General features: G+C 35.9%; 1 protein-coding gene across 1 annotated transcript in view; it reads left to right on the top strand.

The window, feature by feature from the left end:
- The window catches only part of LOC308153007 (major histocompatibility complex class I-related gene protein-like), a 36,284-nt gene extending 25,839 nt beyond the window's left edge, over positions 1-10,445 (top strand). Inside the window, exons 6-8 of the mRNA XM_080526089.1 lie at positions 9,114-9,131; positions 9,500-9,563; positions 10,368-10,445. Of these exons, the coding sequence (XP_080382215.1) occupies positions 9,114-9,131; positions 9,500-9,555 (74 nt within the window). The 3' untranslated portion in view covers positions 9,556-9,563; positions 10,368-10,445. The remainder of the gene's footprint in view (positions 1-9,113; positions 9,132-9,499; positions 9,564-10,367) is intronic.
- The last annotated feature ends 2,822 nt before the right edge of the window (positions 10,446-13,267 follow it).

Genomic DNA, 13,267 nt, shown 5'->3' with positions numbered 1-13,267 from the left:
TGGTTAGTTAGTAAAGTGTCATACATGTTGTTTAGTTAGTAAAGTGTCATACATGTTTAGTTAGTAAAGTGTCATACATGTTGGTTAGTTAGTAAAGTGTCATACATGTTGGTTAGTTAGTAAAGTGTCATACATGTTGTTTAGTTAGTAAAGTGTCATACATGTTTAGTTAGTTAGTAAAGTGTCATACATGTTGGTTAGTTAGTAAAGTGTCATACATGTTTAGTTAGTTAGTAAAGTGTCATACATGTTGGTTAGTTAGTCAAGTGTCATACATGTTGGTTAGATAGTAAAGTGTCATACATGTTTAGTTAGTTAGTAAAGTGTCATACATGTTGTTTAGTTAGTAAAGTGTCATACATGTTGGTTAGTTAGTAAAGTGTCATACATGTTGGTTAGTTAGTAAAGTGTCATACATGTTGGTTAGTTAGTAAAGTGTCATACATGTTTAGTTAGTTAGTAAAGTGTCATACATGTTGGTTAGTTAGTAAAGTGTCATACATGTTTAGTTAGTTAGTAAAGTGTCATACATGTTGGTTAGTTAGTCAAGTGTCATACATGTTGGTTAGATAGTAAAGTGTCATACATGTTAGTTAGTTAGTAAAGTGTCATACATGTTAGTTAGTTAGTAAAGTGTCATACATGTTAGTTAGTTAGTAAAGTGTCATACATGTTAGTTAGTTAGTAAAGTGTCATACATGTTAGTTAGTAAAGTGTCATACATGTTGGTTAGTTAGTAAAGTGTCATACATGTTTAGTTAGTAAAGTGCCATACATGTTGGTTAGTTAGTAAAGTGTCATACATGTTGGTTAGTTAGTAAAGTGTCATACATGTTGGTTAGATAGTAAAGTGTCATACATGTTGGTTAGTTAGTAAAGTGTCATACATGTTGGTTAGATAGTAAAGTGTCATACATGTTAGTTAGTTAGTAAAGTGTCATACATGTTAGTTAGTTAGTAAAGTGTCATACATGTTAGTTAGTTAGTAAAGTGTCATACATGTTAGTTAGTAAAGTGCCATACATGTTAGTTAGTTAGTAAAGTGTCATACATGTTAGTTAGTAAAGTGTCATACATGTTGGTTAGTTAGTAAAGTGTCATACATGTTGGTTAGTTAGTAAAGTGTCATACATGTTAGTTAGTTAGTAAAGTGTCATACATGTTAGTTAGTTAGTAAAGTGTCATACATGTTGGTTAGTTAGTAAAGTGTCATACATGTTAGTTAGTTAGTAAAGTGTCATACATGTTGGTTAGTTAGTAAAGTGTCATACATGTTGGTTAGTTAGTCAAGTGTCATACATGTTGGTTAGATAGTAAAGTGTCATACATGTTGGTTAGTTAGTAAAGTGTCATACATGTTGGTTAGTTAGTAAAGTGTCATACATGTTGGTTAGTTAGTAAAGTGTCATACATGTTAGTTAGTTAGTAAAGTGTCATACATGTTGGTTAGTTAGTAAAGTGTCATACATGTTAGTTAGTAAAGTGTCATACATGTTAGTTAGTAAAGTGTCATACATGTTGGTTAGATAGTAAAGTGTCATACATGTTGGTTAGTTAGTAAAGTGTCATACATGTTGGTTAGTTAGTAAAGTGTCATACATGTTAGTTAGTTAGTAAAGTGTCATACATGTTGGTTAGTTAGTAAAGTGTCATACATGTTGGTTAGTTAGTCAAGTGTCATACATGTTAGTTAGTTAGTAAAGTGTCATACATGTTGGTTAGTTAGTAAAGTGTCATACATGTTAGTTAGTTAGTAAAGTGTCATACATGTTAGTTAGTTAGTAAAGTGTCATACATGTTGGTTAGTTAGTCAAGTGTCATACATGTTGGTTAGATAGTAAAGTGTCATACATGTTGGTTAGTTAGTAAAGTGTCATACATGTTGTTTAGTTAGTAAAGTGTCATACATGTTAGTTAGTTAGTAAAGTGTCATACATGTTTAGTTAGTTAGTAAAGTGTCATACATGTTGGTTAGTTAGTAAAGTGTCATACATGTTGGTTAGTAAAGTGTCATACATGTTGGTTAGTTAGTAAAGTGTCATACATGTTGGTTAGTTAGTAAAGTGTCATACATGTTGGTTAGTTAGTAAAGTGTCATACATGTTGGTTAGTTAGTAAAGTGTCATACATGTTGGTTAGATAGTAAAGTGTCATACATGTTGGTTAGTTAGTAAAGTGTCATACATGTTGGTTAGATAGTAAAGTGTCATACATGTTTAGTTAGTTAGTAAAGTGTCATACATGTTGGTTAGTTAGTAAAGTGTCATACATGTTTAGTTAGTTAGTAAAGTGTCATACATGTTGGTTAGTTAGTAAAGTGTCATACATGTTGTTTAGTTAGTAAAGTGTCATACATGTTTAGTTAGTTAGTAAAGTGTCATACATGTTGGTTAGTTAGTAAAGTGTCATACATGTTGGTTAGTTAGTAAAGTGTCATACATGTTGGTTAGTTAGTAAAGTGTCATACATGTTGTTTAGTTAGTAAAGTGTCATACATGTTTAGTTAGTTAGTAAAGTGTCATACATGTTGGTTAGTTAGTAAAGTGTCATACATGTTGTTTAGTTAGTAAAGTGTCATACATGTTTAGTTAGTTAGTAAAGTGTCATACATGTTGGTTAGTTAGTAAAGTGTCATACATGTTGGTTAGTAAAGTGTCATACATGTTGGTTAGTTAGTAAAGTGTCATACATGTTGGTTAGTTAGTAAAGTGTCATACATGTTGGTTAGTTAGTAAAGTGTCATACATGTTGGTTAGTTAGTAAAGTGTCATACATGTTGTTTAGTTAGTAAAGTGTCATACATGTTTAGTTAGTTAGTAAAGTGTCATACATGTTGGTTAGTTAGTAAAGTGTCATACATGTTGGTTAGTTAGTAAAGTGTCATACATGTTTAGTTAGTTAGTCAAGTGTCATACATGTTGGTTAGTTAGTAAAGTGTCATACATGTTTAGTTAGTTAGTAAAGTGTCATACATGTTGTTTAGTTAGTAAAGTGTCATACATGTTTAGTTAGTTAGTAAAGTGTCATACATGTTGCTTAGTTAGTAAAGTGTCATACATGTTGGTTAGTAAAGTGTCATACATGTTGGTTAGTTAGTAAAGTGTCATACATGTTGGTTAGTTAGTAAAGTGTCATACATGTTGGTTAGTTAGTAAAGTGTCATACATGTTGGTTAGTTAGTAAAGTGTCATACATGTTGTTTAGTTAGTAAAGTGTCATACATGTTTAGTTAGTTAGTAAAGTGTCATACATGTTGGTTAGTTAGTAAAGTGTCATACATGTTGGTTAGTTAGTAAAGTGTCATACATGTTGGTTAGTTAGTAAAGTGTCATACATGTTGGTTAGTTAGTAAAGTGTCATACATGTTGGTTAGTTAGTAAAGTGTCATACATGTTTAGTTAGTTAGTAAAGTGTCATACATGTTGGTTAGTTAGTAAAGTGTCATACATGTTGGTTAGTTAGTCAAGTGTCATACATGTTGGTTAGTTAGTAAAGTGTCATACATGTTTAGTTAGTTAGTAAAGTGTCATACATGTTGTTTAGTTAGTAAAGTGTCATACATGTTTAGTTAGTTAGTAAAGTGTCATACATGTTGGTTAGTTAGTAAAGTGTCATACATGTTGGTTAGTTAGTAAAGTGTCATACATGTTGGTTAGTTAGTAAAGTGTCATACATGTTGGTTAGATAGTAAAGTGTCATACATGTTGGTTAGATAGTAAAGTGTCATACATGTTAGTTAGTTAGTAAAGTGTCATACATGTTAGTTAGTTAGTAAAGTGTCATACATGTTAGTTAGTTAGTAAAGTGTCATACATGTTAGTTAGTTAGTAAAGTGTCATACATGTTAGTTAGTTAGTAAAGTGTCATACATGTTAGTTAGTAAAGTGTCATACATGTTGGTTAGTTAGTAAAGTGTCATACATGTTAGTTAGTTAGTAAAGTGTCATACATGTTAGTTAGTCAAGTGTCATACATGTTGGTTAGATAGTAAAGTGTCATACATGTTTAGTTAGTTAGTAAAGTGTCATACATGTTAGTTAGTTAGTAAAGTGTCATACATGTTGGTTAGTTAGTAAAGTGCCATACATGTTGGTTAGTTAGTAAAGTGTCATACATGTTGGTTAGTTAGTAAAGTGTCATACATGTTGGTTAGTTAGTAAAGTGTCATACATGTTGGTTAGTTAGTAAAGTGTCATACATGTTGGTTAGTTAGTAAAGTGTCATACATGTTGGTTAGTTAGTAAAGTGTCATACATGTTGGTTAGTTAGTAAAGTGTCATACATGTTGGTTAGATAGTAAAGTGTCATACATGTTAGTTAGTTAGTAAAGTGTCATACATGTTAGTTAGTTAGTAAAGTGTCATACATGTTAGTTAGTTAGTAAAGTGCCATACATGTTAGTTAGTTAGTAAAGTGTCATACATGTTAGTTAGTAAAGTGTCATACATGTTGGTTAGTTAGTAAAGTGTCATACATGTTGGTTAGTTAGTCAAGTGTCATACATGTTGGTTAGATAGTAAAGTGTCATACATGTTAGTTAGTTAGTAAAGTGTCATACATGTTAGTTAGTTAGTAAAGTGTCATACATGTTAGTTAGTTAGTAAAGTGTCATACATGTTAGTTAGTTAGTAAAGTGTCATACATGTTAGTTAGTTAGTCAAGTGTCATACATGTTGGTTAGATAGTAAAGTGTCATACATGTTAGTTAGTTAGTAAAGTGTCATACATGTTAGTTAGTTAGTAAAGTGTCATACATGTTAGTTAGTTAGTCAAGTGTCATACATGTTGGTTAGATAGTAAAGTGTCATACATGTTAGTTAGTTAGTAAAGTGTCATACATGTTAGTTAGTTAGTAAAGTGTCATACATGTTAGTTAGTAAAGTGTCATACATGTTGGTTAGTTAGTAAAGTGTCATACATGTTGGTTAGTTAGTCAAGTGTCATACATGTTAGTTAGTTAGTAAAGTGTCATACATGTTAGTTAGTTAGTAAAGTGTCATACATGTTAGTTAGTTAGTAAAGTGTCATACATGTTAGTTAGTAAAGTGTCATACATGTTGGTTAGATAGTAAAGTGTCATACATGTTTAGTTAGTAAAGTGCCATACATGTTGGTTAGTTAGTAAAGTGTCATACATGTTGGTTAGTTAGTAAAGTGTCATACATGTTGGTTAGTTAGTAAAGTGTCATACATGTTGGTTAGTTAGTCAAGTGTCATACATGTTGGTTAGATAGTAAAGTGTCATACATGTTAATTAGTTAGTAAAGTTTCATACATGTTAGTTAGTTAGTAAAGTGTCATACATGTTAGTTAGTTAGTAAAGTGTCATACATGTTAGTTAGTTAGTAAAGTGTCATACATGTTAGTTAGTAAAGTGTCATACATGTTGGTTAGTTAGTAAAGTGTCATACATGTTGGTTAGTTAGTAAAGTGTCATACATGTTGGTTAGTTAGTAAAGTGTCATACATGTTGGTTAGTTAGTAAAGTGTCATACATGTTAGTTAGTTAGTAAAGTGTCATACATGTTAGTTAGTTAGTAAAGTGTCATACATGTTAGTTAGTAAAGTGTCATACATGTTGGTTAGTTAGTAAAGTGTCATACATGTTGGTTAGTTAGTAAAGTGTCATACATGTTGGTTAGTTAGTAAAGTGTCATACATGTTGGTTAGTTAGTAAAGTGTCATACATGTTGGTTAGTTAGTCAAGTGTCATACATGTTGGTTAGATAGTAAAGTGTCATACATGTTAATTAGTTAGTAAAGTTTCATACATGTTAGTTAGTTAGTAAAGTGTCATACATGTTAGTTAGTTAGTAAAGTGTCATACATGTTAGTTAGTTAGTAAAGTGTCATACATGTTAGTTAGTAAAGTGTCATACATGTTGGTTAGTTAGTAAAGTGTCATACATGTTAGTTAGTTAGTAAAGTGTCATACATGTTAGTTAGTTAGTAAAGTGTCATACATGTTAGTTAGTAAAGTGTCATACATGTTAGTTAGTAAAGTATCATACATGTTGGTTAGTTAGTAAAGTGTCATACATGTTGGTTAGTTAGTAAAGTGTCATACATGTTGGTTAGTTAGTAAAGTATCATACATGTTGGTTAGTTAGTAAAGTGTCATACATGTTGGTTAGTTAGTAAAGTATCATACATGTTGGTTAGTTAGTAAAGTGTCATACATGTTGGTTAGTTAGTAAAGTGTCATACATGTTGGTTAGTTAGTTAGTAAAGTGTCATACATGTTGGTTAGTTAGTTAGTAAAGTGTCATACATGTTAGTTAGTAAAGTGTCATACATGTTGGTTAGTTAGTAAAGTGTCATACATGTTTAGTTAGTTAGTAAAGTGTCATACATGTTGGTTAGTTAGTAAAGTGGCATACATGTTGGTTAGTTAGTAAAGTGTCATACATGTTGGTTAGTTAGTAAAGTGTCATACATGTTGGTTAGTTAGTAAAGTGTCATACATGTTGGTTAGTTAGTAAAGTGTCATACATGTTAGTTAGTTAGTAAAGTGTCATACATGTTGTTTAGTTAGTAAAGTGTCATACATGTTTAGTTAGTAAAGTGTCATACATGTTAGTTAGTAAAGTGTCATACATGTTGGTTAGTTAGTAAAGTGTCATACATGTTGGTTAGTTAGTAAAGTGTCATACATGTTGGTTAGTTAGTAAATTTTCATACATGTTGGTTAGTTAGTAAGGTCTCATACATGTTGGTTAGTTAGTAAAGTATCATACATGTTGGTTAGTTAGTAAAGTGTCATACATGTTGGTTAGTTAGTAAAGTGTCATACATGTTGGTTAGTTAGTAAAGTGTCATACATGTTGGTTAGTTAGTAAAGTGTCATACATGTTGGTTAGTTAGTAAAGTGTCATACATGTTGGTTAGTTAGTAAAGTGTCATACATGTTGGTTAGTTAGTAAAGTGTCATACATGTTTAGTTAGTAAAGTGTCATACATGTTGGTTAGTTAGTAAAGTGTCATACATGTTGGTTAGTTAGTAAAGTGTCATACATGTTGGTTAGTTAGTAAAGTGTCATACATGTTAGTTAGTTAGTAAAGTATCATACATGTTGGTTAGTTAGTAAAGTGTCATACATGTTGGTTAGTTAGTAAAGTGTCATACATGTTGGTTAGATAGTAAAGTGTCATACATGTTTAGTTAGTAAAGTGTCATACATGTTGGTTAGTTAGTAAAGTATCATACATGTTGGTTAGTTAGTAAAGTGTCATACATGTTGGTTAGTTAGTAAAGTGTCATACATGTTAGTTAGTTAGTAAAGTATCATACATGTTGGTTAGTTAGTAAAGTGTCATACATGTTGGTTAGTTAGTAAAGTGTCATACATGTTGGTTAGATAGTAAAGTGTCATACATGTTTAGTTAGTAAGGTCTCATACATGTTGGTTAGTTAGTAAAGTATCATACATGTTGGTTAGTTAGTAAAGTGTCATACATGTTGGTTAGTTAGTAAAGTGTCATACATGTTGGTTAGTTAGTAAAGTGTCATACATGTTGGTTAGTTAGTAAAGTGTCATACATGTTGGTTAGTTAGTAAAGTGTCATACATGTTGGTTAGTTAGTAAAGTGTCATACATGTTGGTTAGTTAGTAAAGTGTCATACATGTTGGTTAGTTAGTAAAGTGTCATACATGTTGGTTAGTTAGTAAAGTGTCATACATGTTGGTTAGTTAGTAAAGTGTCATACATGTTAGTTAGTAAAGTATCATACATGTTGGTTAGTTAGTAAAGTGTCATACATGTTGGTTAGTTAGTAAAGTGTCATACATGTTGGTTAGTTAGTAAAGTGTCATACATGTTGGTTAGTTAGTAAAGTGTCATACATGTTGGTTAGTTAGTAAAGTGTCATACATGTTAGTTAGTTAGTAAAGTATCATACATGTTGGTTAGTTAGTAAAGTGTCATACATGTTGGTTAGTTAGTAAAGTGTCATACATGTTGGTTAGATAGTAAAGTGTCATACATGTTTAGTTAGTAAAGTGTCATACATGTTGGTTAGTTAGTAAAGTGTTATACATGTTAGTTAGTTAGTAAAGTGTCATACATGTTGGTTAGTTAGTAAAGTGTCATACATGTTGGTTAGTTAGTAAAGTGTCATACATGTTTAGTTAGTTAGTAAAGTATCATACATGTTGGTTAGTTAGTAAAGTGTCATACATGTTGGTTAGTTAGTAAAGTGTCATACATGTTGGTTAGTTAGTAAAGTGTCATACATGTTGGTTAGTTAGTAAAGTGTCATACATGTTAGTTAGTTAGTAAAGTATCATACATGTTGGTTAGTTAGTAAAGTATCATACATGTTGGTTAGTTAGTAAAGTGTCATACATGTTGGTTAGTTAGTAAAGTGTCATACATGTTGGTTAGTTAGTAAAGTGTCATACATGTTGGTTAGTTAGTAAAGTGTCATACATGTTAGTTAGTTAGTAAAGTATCATACATGTTGGTTAGTTAGTAAAGTGTCATACATGTTGGTTAGTTAGTAAAGTGTCATACATGTTGGTTAGTTAGTAAAGTGTCATACATGTTGGTTAGTTAGTAAAGTGTCATACATGTTAGTTAGTTAGTAAAGTATCATACATGTTGGTTAGTTAGTAAAGTGTCATACATGTTGGTTAGATAGTAAAGTGTCATACATGTTTAGTTAGTAAAGTGTCATACATGTTGGTTAGTTAGTAAAGTGTCATACATGTTTAGTTAGTAAAGTGTCATACATGTTGGTTAGTTAGTAAAGTGTCATACATGTTTAGTTAGTAAAGTGTCATACATGTTAGTTAGTTAGTAAAGTGTCATACATGTTGGTTAGTTAGTAAAGTGTCATACATGTTGGTTAGTTAGTAAAGTGTCATACATGTTGGTTAGTTAGTAAAGTGTCATACATGTTAGTTAGTTAGTAAAGTGTCATACATGTTGGTTAGTTAGTAAAGTGTCATACATTTTGGTTAGTTAGTAACATCTCATACATGTTGGTTAGTTAGTAAAGTGTCATACATGTTGGTTAGTTAGTAAAGTGTCATACATGTTGGTTAGTTGTAATATTCTACTAAATCAAACTATAAGTCAGTAATATCTTCATGTACAACTCTGTGTTTCAGGATTCTCCCAAGCTAGCAGTAAGTATTCTACACCTTCATGTTGCATTTACAAATGTACACCGAACTGAATGACAATCATGTGTTGCTGTTCACCATGTATCTTTTACTAGAAACCATAACAACTAAAATATTTACTTGCTTCAACATCTAATTTGTATCTATTTGGTTGTTGTTGTGTTTTATACTGTGTGAATGTTAATCTGCTATGGTGCGTCTTGGCCAGGGCTCCCTTGAAAAGAGATTAATATCTCAAAGGGACCTGGGTAAATAAAGCATTAATGAATACATGTAAATGTTGTTGACGTATAACATGGGACTGTTTCCATGTCAGAATGTAGTTCTGTATTCCTGGTTAGTTGAACTGGCCTTGTCTTGTTTCCTCGTAGCTTCTGACGATAGTTCCAACAACTCTGCACCCAAAGATGAGGTTTCTCTGCACTGATCAAACAGGTGAGATTCTAGTTGTGGAAATAGACTTCATCCATGCATATGACACTAGTCCTCTGTTGACATGAGTCAGTGATTTAGGGCCGACATGTTAGGCAGTTCTAGAGTAGGTGGGTCTCTCAAGTCTGGTCTCTTTGACCTTCAGAGGAACACGTAGGTCTAGGGGATGGTGAGTTGGACTGGTGATCAGAAGGTCATGAGTTCAAATCCCACCTGGGAACACCACCACTAGTGTGCCCTTGAGTAAGACCTGGGAACACCACCACTAGTGTGCCCTTGAGTAAGACCTGGGAACACCACCACTAGTGTGCCCTTGAGTAAGACCTGGGAACACCACCACTAGTGTGCCCTTGAGTAAGACCTGGGAACACCACCATTAGTGTGTCCTTGAGTAAGACCTGGGAACACCACCACTAGTGTGTCCTTGAGTAAGACCTGGGAACACCACCACTAGTGTGTCCTTGAGTAAGACCTGGGAACACCACCACTAGTGTGTCCTTGAGTAAGACCTGGGAACACCACCACTAGTGTGTCCTTGAGTAAGACCTGGGAACACCACCACTAGTGTGTCCTTGAGTAAGACCTGGGAACACCACCACTAGTGTGCCCTTGAGTAAGGCCCTTAGCCCTACGTTACTCCAGGGAGACTGTCCCTGTAATCTCTAATTGTAAATCGCTTTGGATTAAAGTGTCTGTTAAATGGTTTAAATGTAAAACATAGAAAATACCTCACTAACATTACTGAACTCAGTATTGACTGTGTGTGTGTGTGTGTGTGTGTGTGTGTGTGTGTGTGTGACCTCACAGGAGAGCAGCAGAGACCGGAGGAGGATATAAAGTCATCTCATCTGACAGATGAAGTCAGATCAACGTGCACCTCGACACAAACACATGATTCTCTAAAACAGCCTAACCCTAACCCTGTATCTGATTAACTCTTATTGTTGCTGCACCTGATCAGCGGATGGCAAAGATATACAGTAACACAAATCACGTTTTCATATATTTCATATTTGTCGGTTTTCCAGGATTTCATCATAATTCACATCCATGTGTTTTGTTGTGGTTCATCATTGATGATAAACATTCACACTCCAGTCATTAGACGCTTTCCTCCAAAGACACTTACAATCAGGACATTTGTCTCAGTCAGTGAATCAACTGTCCATCAGTCATCACCTGTAAAACCTTCCATAAGAACAAGTGCCATCAGCAGTCACAGTTCTAGACAACTCATCCAAAACCTCATAAATTTTCTGGGGGCTATGAGATACTTCCTTCATATGAATCAATATCTGAAATCATTCAAGTTTGTGTTTGAGATTATCTGCGCTCTGCTTTATAGAAATCCTGGTGGAGAGGGTTATTCTAGTGGGTTTGTGTGATTCTATTGTTTCTGTATCAGTAGGGAGATAAACTGTTCTTGGGAACTAAATTGTGTGTAAATCTGGTTTATTTGGATGAATAAAATGGGGTTGGTAACAAACTAAATGTGTTCGGACTATCTGTTATGTAAGTGTGTGTGTAGCAAATTTGAGGTTAAACTTTGTTTGCACCCTTAATTACTGCTTGCTTATCATTATTGTTACTTAATTAACATTAACATTTAGTCAAATAGTAATTAATACCTTTGGTGTCACATAAGCCGTGTGTAGACCTGTGTCTGGTTGTTAAATGTCTTGGTCTTTGTGAATACAGTAATATAACAGCGGGACAACAAGTCAAAGGGTTGTTGAACAGTAACAACATTTCTATCCTCGGGTTGCGCTCCAACATTATTCTCTGACGCTGACGTTCGTGTGTCCGTTCCTCTGTCCTGCCGCTAGGGGGCGGAAATGCTCCTAAACCCAGTAGATCTCCGCCTGACTTCTGGGAAACAGAAACTTACCAGAGGCAGAGACCATGGGGGATGTGTGTGTGTGTGTGTGTGTGTGTGTGTGTGTGTGTGTGTGTACAGTGTCCCTCCCTCCCTCTACTCTCCCTCCCTCTACTCTCCCTCCCTCTACCCTCCCTCCCTCTACCCTCCCTCCCTCTACTCTCCCTCCCTCTACTCTCCCTCCCTCTACTCTCCCTCTCTCTACTCTCCCTCCCTCTACTCTCCCTCACTCTACCCTCCCTCCCTCTACTCTCCCCCCTCTACTCTCCCTCCCTCTACTCTCCCTCCCTCTACTCTCCCTCACTCTACCCTCCCTCCCTCTACTCTCCCTCCCTCTACTCTCCCTCCCTCTACTCTCCCTCCTTCTACCCTCCCTCCCTCTACCCTCCCTCCCTCTACCCTCCCTCCCTCTACCCTCCCTCCCTCTACCCTCCCTCTCTCTACTCTCCCTCCCTCTACTCTCCCTCCCTCTACCCTCCCTCCCTCTACCCTCCCTCCCTCTACTCTCCCTCCCTCTACTCTCCCTCCCTCTACCCTCCCTCCCTCTACCCTCCCTCCTTCTACCCTCCCTCCCTCTACCCTCCCTCCCTCTACCCTCCCTCCCTCTACTCTCCCTCCCTCTAGCCTCCCTCCCTCTACTCTCCCTCCCTCTACTCTCCCTCCCTCTACTCTCCCTCCCTCTACTCTCCCTCCCTCTACTCTCCCTACATCATTCCATCCCTCCTTCCATCCCTCCCTTCCTCCATCCCTCCCTCTCACAATCCCCTCCCTACTTTCCTCTACCATCCCTCCCTCCTTCCCTCTACCATTCCCCCATCCTTCCTTCCCTCCCTCCCTCTAACCTCCCTCCCTTCTTCTCTCACTCCCTTCCTCTACCTTCCCTCCCTCCCTCCTTTTACCCTCCCTCCGTTTACCCTCCCTCCCTCCCTCTATTTATCATAGGTACAATGTGATGTATTGATGTGGTTTATGAAGTGAGGATTACTAACCTTTTCTCCTTCTCTCTTATTCTTTTCATCTGAAGAGCTTAATGGTGAGTGATGACTTGTATTTGTTACACTAAAACATACAAAACCGTTAAGAGTTTCTCTTTTAGAAAAGACTGAAGAATGTAGATCTGCTACTTGACTTTGAACCCTTCCTTTCTCCTTCCCTTCCTCCTTTTAACTTTCCTCCCTCCATCCCTCCCTCTGTTTACCCTCCTTTTAACCTCCCTCCCTCCTTCAATCCCTCCCTCCTTCAATCCCTCCACCCCTCCCTCTTATTAACTTCCCTTCCTCCCTCCTTCCCTCCCTCCATCCCTCCCTCCTTTTAACCTTTCTTCCTCTACCCTCCTTCCTTTGAACCTCCATCCATCCCTCCCTCCTTCTCTCCCTCCTTTCCTCCTCCCTCCTTCTCTCCCTCCTTTTCTCCCTCCCTTAACCTCTCTCCCTCTGCCCTCCTTTCCTTTACCTTCCCTCCCTCCTTTTACACTCCCTCCCTCCCTCTACTGTTCCTCTATCTCTCCCTCCCTTCCTCTACCCTCTCTCCCTCTTTCCCTACTTCCTTCTACCCTCCCTCCTTTCCTCTAACTATCCTCACTCCTTCCCTCTACCCTCCATCCTTCCTTCTCTCCCTCCTTCATTCCTTTTAACCTCCCTCCCACACTCCTTCTTGCCTCCCTCCTTCCCTCCATCTCTCACATGGAACTTGGATCCAACAGCAGCTGCAGAGTGGTTAAGGGATGAGAGTGTGGAGAAGAAGCAGTGGAGAGAGAAATCAGCTGGTCTGCTTGGTAAGAGTGAGAGAGTCTGGAGGTGAATTATAGAATGGATGGTTTCAGGAGAGACAA

Source organism: Nansenia antarctica, assembly GCF_963989245.1.
Source record: "Nansenia antarctica genome assembly, chromosome: 3".
Lineage (NCBI taxonomy): Eukaryota > Metazoa > Chordata > Actinopteri > Argentiniformes > Microstomatidae > Nansenia > Nansenia antarctica.
Note: the sequence above shows the minus strand (reverse complement) of the source record. Positions and strands in the feature narration are given on the sequence as shown.